An 8,094-nucleotide genomic window follows, 5' to 3' on the forward strand; every position below is an offset into this window, starting at 1 on the left:
CGAGTCGTCTTGATCTTCTTCTTGATGTACTCAACTGTTTTTTCATTACTGGTAGAGCTGCCTTCTGTCTGTGTCATCAGACCTTGTAGGAGAACCTGATGAGACTTCCCTGACAGACCTAGAAGGAAACGCAGGAAAAGATCCAGATGCCCATTTTTACTCTGAAGAGCCTCATCCAAGGCATTCTGATGCAGCTCAGGAAATGAAACCTGCTCTCCAAGAGTCTGTTTGTTTCTTTTATTAAGCACATTTATTTTGTTGTTTGTGAAGGAGAGGTGAACATATAGAGCTGCTAGATGTTCCTGAATGCTCAGATGAACAAAGCAGAAGACTTTCCCCTGATACCAGCCAAATTCTTCTCTGAAGATCTGAGTGCACAATCCTGAGTACACCGATGCTTCTGTCACATCAATGCCACACTCGCTCAGATCTTCCTCATAGAAGATCAGGTTGCCTTTCACTAGCTGGTGAAAAGCCAGTTTCCCCAGTTTGAAAATCACATCTTCATCTTTCACCGTCTTTTTGTAATCTTTTTCATGTTTAATGTTGGTCTGAATGATCAGAAAGTGTGTGTACATTTGAGTGAGAGTCTTGGGAATCTCTTCACTCTCTGCTTCACTCAACATCTTCTCTAGAACCGTGGCTGAGATCCAGCAGAAGACTGGGATGTGACACATTATGTAGAGGCTCCTGGATGACTTCAGGTGTGAGATCATTCTGTCAGCCAGACTCTGATCACTGATTCTCTTACTGAAGTATTCCGTCTTCTGTGGGTCATTGAAACCTCGTACCTCAGTCACTCGATGGACACACAGAGAGGGAATGAGATCTCCTGTGGCAGGTCGTGAAGTGATCCAGATGAGAGCAGAAGGAAGCAGATTCCCCTTGATGAGGTTCATCAGCAGCACATCCACTGAGGCTGATTCAGTCACATCACACAACCTCACAGCGCTCTGAAAATCCAGAGACAGGCGACACTCGTCCAGACCATCAAAGATAAACAACACATTATGTTCATCACTAAAACTGTCCATTTCTTTTATTTCAGGGAAAAAGACATGAAGAAGATCTGAAAGACTGAGTTTTTTGTCCCTCATCAGATTTAGCTCTCTGAATGGAAGTGGAAATATGAGCTGGATGTCCTGATTCTCTTTCCCTTCAGCCCAGTCCAGGATGAACTTCTGCACAGAGACTGTTTTTCCAATGCCTGCAACTCCCTTTGTAAGCACAGTTCTTATTGGTTTGTCTTGTCCAGGTAAAGGTCTAAAAATGTCTTTGCATTTGATTGGTGTGTCCTCTGTTGTTGCTCTCCTAGATTGTGTCTCAATCTGTCTCACCTCATGTTCATTACTGATTTCTCCACTCTCACTCTCTGTGATGTAAAGCTCTGTGTAGATCTCATTCAGGAGTGTTGGGTTTCCCTGCTTTGCTGTTCCCTCACACAGACACTGAAACCTTTTCCTTAGATTTGATCTCAATGTGTTGAAGACGTCAAGACTGTAAAATGGAAAAAAAAAACATTTTACAATGAGTTACGTAGGTAAATGTATAGAGCAAAATACTTTAAAAATCATTCAAAATAAAAATCATACAATTTACCTTAATGCTGAATACATGCTTTCTTTAAAGTCTTGTGCTTGATTTACAGTTTGGTCATACTTCATTTTCTTACATGCAGGTTCTGTTATGACTGGTCTAGGTGGCGTGATTGACCTTAAACATTGATGGAATTTTTGTCATTATTACATCCATTTATAACATTTGTTACACTAATTATTTATAAGCGATGCACTTGCTGCAGGACAGATGTGATAGTTCACATTTTAAACCTTGTAGAAACATACCTGCACAATCAGTTGTCTGATTTAATGAGTGTGTTTTGTATATTTGCTCAGTGTCATTAGATTTACTGCATGTCATGTTTGGTATTTTCTTTTTTTAAATGAATAATTCCACCTACATTAATTTTTACAGTGTTTTATAAGAATAATTCATTTTAAATATCATAAATATTAAATAAATACATATCTTATAATGTTGTACCTAAGATGTGGCCTTGTGTCTCCACTATTAAAATGTAGTGGCTTCTCCATAGACACACAGCTGGACTCTGGTAAGTCTGATTCCTCCTGCTGGACTGAACTGTAACAGATTCAGTTTAATCCCTTTGTTTACTGAATTCATCCTACATGATGAAAATACACCAAAATCACAAACTCTATTCATTTATCATTTAAAAGAGGGACCGATGATCTTTTCATTTACTGTATAATATTTTGACTTTATGGTGGCTATTTAACTCAGAAGCAAAAACATGCTTTAAAAAGTTTTGGCAAAAAAGGAAGATTTGAGATCTAAACTATTTGAATGATCTACATATATATATATATATTATAAGAACAGAAGGGGAAAAAAATCAAAACACGATTTAAATAAATCTGTACATAAAGGATCAATTATTAAGTGGTACATGTCCTTTAGTTTATTTAAACTGCCATTCTGACTGTGGAAATGTGCAGACTGTTGTGTTCTATCAGCACTGTATATCCCTGTAATATTTAAAAATGTCTTCAGCTTTATTTAATTTTTGTTCTTTTGCTGTCAGGATCTTTGAAATAAACAATTTGGTAAAGTGACATGGAACTAATGCAGCCAAAATCTGGAACAATTTCACACATGTACAGAACATGAATGAACATTCTAGACCATATCTCAGCCAGAATCAAGCACTGATAACAGGTAACAAGAGACCTGCCAATTAACAAAAGACCTTTTCCTGCCTCCATTATAAGTTCATGTCATTGTTACTCAACAGTTTTGAGAAACTTTTGCCATACTTTATTTCATATCTTTAATGATTAAAGTTCAATAAAAAGATTATACCTGACATGAGGCCATTTGTCTCCACTATTAAAATGTAGTGGCTTCTCCATAGAGCAGTCACTCTTCATAGACACACAGCTGGGCTCTGGTAAGTTTGATTTCTCCTGCCGGATTGAACTGCAAAAGAACAGGTTCAGTTTAATCTCTTTGGTTACTGAATTCATCCTATATTATGAGAATACACCAAAATCACATTCTATATCACGTTATAACAGTTACTTCTGGTCTTTGTATCTGATTAGCTGAGAGTCTTTCCTGCCATGATAATGTACTACTGTCAGCAAAGGAACCGTTATTTGTATCACTCCGCTTGCAGTATTTCTCACAGTGAGCATCTTGGCGGAGAACCAAATCCACTATATAATCCACTATATACAGTAATTGTTGTGTCACAGAATGAAGCTAAAGATTTTAGGTGAAAACGTAGTTGTTTTAACTTTAAATGTGTGGATTATTAGAGAGAGAAAAAGAAAAGCCAGAGTGACAAAATAACATCATTAAGAAAATAATGCTATTTTCACTTTTCATTGCTATTTGTATAGAATCCATTGCTACCTATCGTTGTTTGCACATAGTGTAAATAAATATATTGCTAAGAAAATATGCTATTTCATTTAGTGTAAATAGCATATAATTGTAACAGTAACAGCAGTATTTTTCGATGCAATAGTACAACACCAGAACACAGTCTCATGTGAGCACAGCTGGAAACAAAACAAATGAATACAGGATTTCAACAAATTTGTACATAGATCAAATACACAAGTGGTAGTTTTCTTACCTGCCCTTTAATTTAAGTTATAATTTAACAGTTTTAAAAGTGGGAAAGTACAGACTGCAAACATGTCTGTATATGCAGTGTATATTGTTTCTTGCCTCCATTTTGACTAAGTTCACGTCATTGTTTCGCATAAACTGACTGTTTAGATCAATTGTGATTCTGATACAAAATGATACTTTTGCATACTTTATTTCATATCATTTATAGAAAATGTTATACCTAGGATGAGGCCATGTTTCCCCACTATTAAAATGTAGTGGCTTCTCCATAGAACAGTCACTCTTCATAGACACACAGCTGGGCTCTGGTAAATCTGCTTTCTCCTGCTGGACTGAACTGTAACAGAAAACATATTCAGTTTAGGCCTATTGCTTTGTATAACTGAATTCAATCTTTATGTTCAGAAACATTCTATTATAAAACAATTATTTTATCAACAGTATAACTTTTTTAAAAAGTTACAAAAATAATTGCTTAAAGAGTCCCATTTTCTTCTATAATATAAAAACGTTACTTAATATCTTGTTTATTCACAGTACCTGCATCCTGGAAGAAAATCTTCATCTCTTGATGTTTGTGTGTCATCCATAATAGAGCTGAACCCGCAGTGTCGGATCTCGGAAGGTAATTAAACAGCCATAATTCAGTTGAACGGATCCTGTATGTTACAGAATCCCAGGCGACAAAATTCAATTAGATAAACAATGTTACATTTTTAAAGATTCACAGAATCCACTTCATACCACAAGACGAGAACTATAAACACGTACGCCAGAGAAAATTAATACTATATTCGTAAAGAAGATGAATGCGGAAGTTACCTGTAAAGTCTGTTCTGAACACATTTGCACCTTGATCAAAATTTACCTTCATACAGAAGCAAAATCTTTCAGCAATTCGATCAGTAAAACAAATTAAATTCCTGCTCTTACTCACGTCTCTATTAAACACTTTGATGGTCCGTAAGATTCGATTCTGTCTGTTTAAAATGAGGAACACCAACTTTGAACATAATGCAGCCTATACTTTTACTTTCATTTGTCAACAGCAATGGTCACATGATAGCATCACGCAAAGTAGGCGACTAACTTGTAGTATACATGTTATTTTGGGTATAATGTTCTTTCTGATTGCAATGCAATGTTAAGACTGTTGCAACGTGTTCTTTCTTACTGGGTTTTTGGTGCAGACCTATCAATCTTCGCTTTACAGTGAGAAGAAGGAAACAGTTTTATGGATTAATAACAAAGATACCAATCAATAATAAAAAAATATATATCTATAGACTTTAGGTCATATGTTGTTGTTTTTTCAACTGTTACACAGTGATTAAAGTACGGAGCATTATGGATGGATGTAAGTAAATTTGAGGTACTGACTGAGATGAATCACTTCACTTCCCAACTGCCCCCCTTATGTTAAACTGACAGCATTCTCAACCAATTGGAATAACCAGAAACGCCCCTGCACTTCGACACGCCCACTATTCCTGCAGGCAGCAGAGAACCATACTTGAAATTTTTTCACCGAGATTCCTCCACATATTTATCCTCCGTCATGGAGGCTCTCGGGGGATACCCCACCAAATCATCTGCTTCTAGAGCAGGACTGATCAAGGTCTTACTGAGTGTTGCCGTGTGCATGGGCTCACTTTACCTACTGCAAAATAAACTGTCGAAATCACGAAAAGTCAAAGATTTCTACTCGTATGAAGTGAAGGACGCGAGAGGCAGGACCGTCTCACTGGAAAAGTATCGGGGGAAAGTAAGTTATGCTATCTCACAGGCACAAACGTTTAATTTCTCTTAAATGGTTTAACATCATTTGTGAGGCTTTTGAAAATGCATAATTGTACAAATGTGTCCCGTGTAGCGGTATTTTCACTCGAGGTCTCGCTGTGTCTGATATAGGTCTCTCTGGTTGTAAACGTGGCGAGTGGAAGCGAGTTAACGGAGCAGAATTACCGGGCTCTGCAAGAGCTTCACCGAGAGCTCGGCACATCTCATTTTAACGTGCTCGCGTTTCCCTGCTCGCAATACGGTGACACCGAATCAGGTACCAGTCGAGAAATCGAGGCTTTTGCCAAATCCAACTACGGTGTGACGTTCCCCATTTTCGGCAAGATCAAAATAATGGGGTCTGAGGCGGAGCCCGCATTCAGATTCATCACAGGTGGGTTTTACCTGAGAATAATCTTCATTTTGTAACTCGCTAATAAAATAAACACGTTTAAAAAATAATAATAATGTGAGAACGATGTACATTTACACGAGTTTAAAACTCCAGGCATATTTTTCTATAGGCTATAAGCAGTGTTGCCAGATCGGGTTGACGATTTCCAGCCCAAAAGCTCACCAAAACCCGCCCACTTCAACAAAAACCAGCCCAAATTTTAATTTTAATTTTAAGCGGCATTTTTATCTCTTTAAAAAAAGAATAATGACAAAATAAAATAAAGATAAATCAATTTCACAGGAATATGGATCAAAACAGTCCGAAAATATGCATAAAATGTCTTCTTTTCAAAGTGGAAATTAACCGATGACTTTAACCCTTGGAAAAACACATGCATCATTTTCAATGTCCACAGTAAAAATATGCTAATTCCTGTGCAAAAAGTGCACAATAAAGTGATGAGAAACAAATGTAATGTAGCTGGCATTTACGTTCATGCACACACCCACGTTTTCTTAACGTGGGTGTGTGCTTAAAATGAATAAATGAATAAGCTGCATATTCACAACTCACAAGTCATCACATCTCACTAACGTTAAAGACGTAAATTGATTGACAGGTCTCTGTTAAACTAAACAGTAGGGTTGCGTTAAGCAAAAATGAGTTGATGACTGCACTACACATTATATTACTGTGATACTTTGAGCTCGAAGGTATTAAAATAACAATGACTAATGATAAGAGCGAAGAAAAAAGCAGCTGATTGGGCGGCTTTTATTTTTTTAAAGCAGCCCAAATTTTGTCTACCCGCCCAATGCGTTATTCTCCGGTCCAAGCCGATCAAAAGAAGCCCAATTGGGCGGAAACCCGTCCAATCTGGCAACACTGGTAAGTTGTTTAATTCTTCAGAGCGGGGAAAGGCGACCCCTCATGGTCACTGCCATTTTGACATCCTATGATCAGCTGTTGCTACTACTACTAATAGTGAGGTATTAATAATTAGAACATTTACAAGTCAGTGTTCAAGATATTTTACAAACACATGAACATAAAAACACATCTAAAGAAAATAAGCTAACCAAACAATACAACAACAACAGCACGAGGTGGGGTGTTAGATCACAAAAATCACTCAAAGATTTTGTCCCAGACCCTTTAAATTCAGTCGACAGTTAAGATAATCATAACAACCTCTGGATTAAAATCGAGGCAATTACTAAATTAAATGTTGTTTCTAGATTCAGTACAGAAAATCCCAAAATGGAACTTCTGGAAGTACCTTGTGAGTCCTGAGGGCCAGGTGGTGCGTTTCTGGAAGCCGGAGGAACCCATAGATGACATCCGAAAGGAAGCCACAGCGCTTGTGCGGAATATCATATTGAAGAAGAGACAGGAACTATGATGTGCACAAACTCCCTCAGAGACTCAAAAGCGAATCATTGTGCACGTTTAAGTGCGTATTGATCATCTGTGTTATTTTGGTTAATGTGAATGACTGGCAGAAGATGTGTCAGTTGAGGCCTGTCTTTGTGTGCTTGTATGTATGTGTTTATGAGTTTTGTGAAAACAAGTATGATTTAGTAAAACAAAACACCTTTTAAAATGTCTTTTTACAATCAAGCTGGAATATTTAAGGAAGCAACTATGCAAATGTTTCAGACCACTTTTCTGGCATGTGACAAGAAGACCACGGAACAATCAAGTTTGTAATTGTATGTTGCTGTTTTGGATAAAACAGAAAGTACTGCAGATTGATGCAAGTAGTGTTTACTCAAAATTTCAAAAAATTTTCTGCCATTGTCTCTGGTTATCAAACTGTTGTGGAATAAATGTCTGAACAGTGTCTTAACATGTCAAGCAGTGTACATTTTAGCATTTCAAGACATAATAAGAATTATGATAATGTGAATGTGTATCTTTACGAATATCATAAAGATAAACAAGTGCACTGTTATTTTGGAACAATCTGAGGGAAAACTGGACCAGTATTTAAAGTCAAACCAAAATGTATTCAGACACCTTCAATTTTAATCACATTATCACAGTTTATTCACTATAGTTTAGAAAATGGTAATAAAATATAACAAGAACTCAGAGTTAAACTGTGTCAGAACAAATTCATCTTGATTATGTCAGATAATGTTTGACAGAAATGGATTACAATCAACCAAAAATTCAGAAAACTATTAAAAAATTATATTAGTATGTTAGTATGACAATATTTACACAACTATCAATACTTTGTTGACCAATTA

General features: G+C 36.7%; 2 protein-coding genes across 2 annotated transcripts in view; one reads left to right on the forward strand and one right to left on the reverse strand.

Annotated features, from left to right (window-relative positions):
* The window catches only part of LOC141287648 (uncharacterized), a 45,666-nt gene extending 43,961 nt beyond the window's left edge, over positions 1–1,705 (reverse strand). Inside the window, exons 1-2 of the mRNA XM_073819798.1 lie at positions 1,600–1,705; positions 5–1,497 (exon numbers count right to left, since the gene is read on the reverse strand). Coding sequence (XP_073675899.1) covers positions 5–1,497; positions 1,600–1,664 — 1,558 coding nt within the window. The 5' untranslated portion in view covers positions 1,665–1,705. The remainder of the gene's footprint in view (positions 1–4; positions 1,498–1,599) is intronic.
* A 3,471-nt stretch (positions 1,706–5,176) lies between these two features.
* On the forward strand, positions 5,177–7,682 carry gpx8 (glutathione peroxidase 8 (putative)). Its single transcript, XM_073819202.1, has 3 exons — positions 5,177–5,428; positions 5,575–5,836; positions 7,078–7,682. Exons 1-3 carry the CDS (start codon positions 5,222–5,224, stop codon positions 7,239–7,241), a joined length of 633 nt encoding a protein of 210 aa, XP_073675303.1. The 5' UTR covers positions 5,177–5,221; the 3' UTR covers positions 7,242–7,682.
* Positions 7,683–8,094: the final 412 nt, after the last annotated feature.

The sequence above is a fragment of the Garra rufa genome, chromosome 15 (assembly GCF_049309525.1).
Source record: "Garra rufa chromosome 15, GarRuf1.0, whole genome shotgun sequence".
Taxonomy (NCBI): Eukaryota; Metazoa; Chordata; class Actinopteri; order Cypriniformes; family Cyprinidae; genus Garra; species Garra rufa.

Excerpts from the sequence above, each read along its gene's own strand:
- gpx8 (XM_073819202.1), top strand. The coding sequence starts at position 5,222 with ATGGAGGCTCTCGGGGGATACCCCACCAAATCATCTGCTTCTAGAGCA. Across the intron at positions 5,429-5,574 it reads TGGAAAAGTATCGGGGGAAA|GTCTCTCTGGTTGTAAACGT; the intron begins GTAAGTTATGCT and ends TGTCTGATATAG. Across the intron at positions 5,837-7,077 it reads CGCATTCAGATTCATCACAG|ATTCAGTACAGAAAATCCCA; the intron begins GTGGGTTTTACC and ends TGTTGTTTCTAG.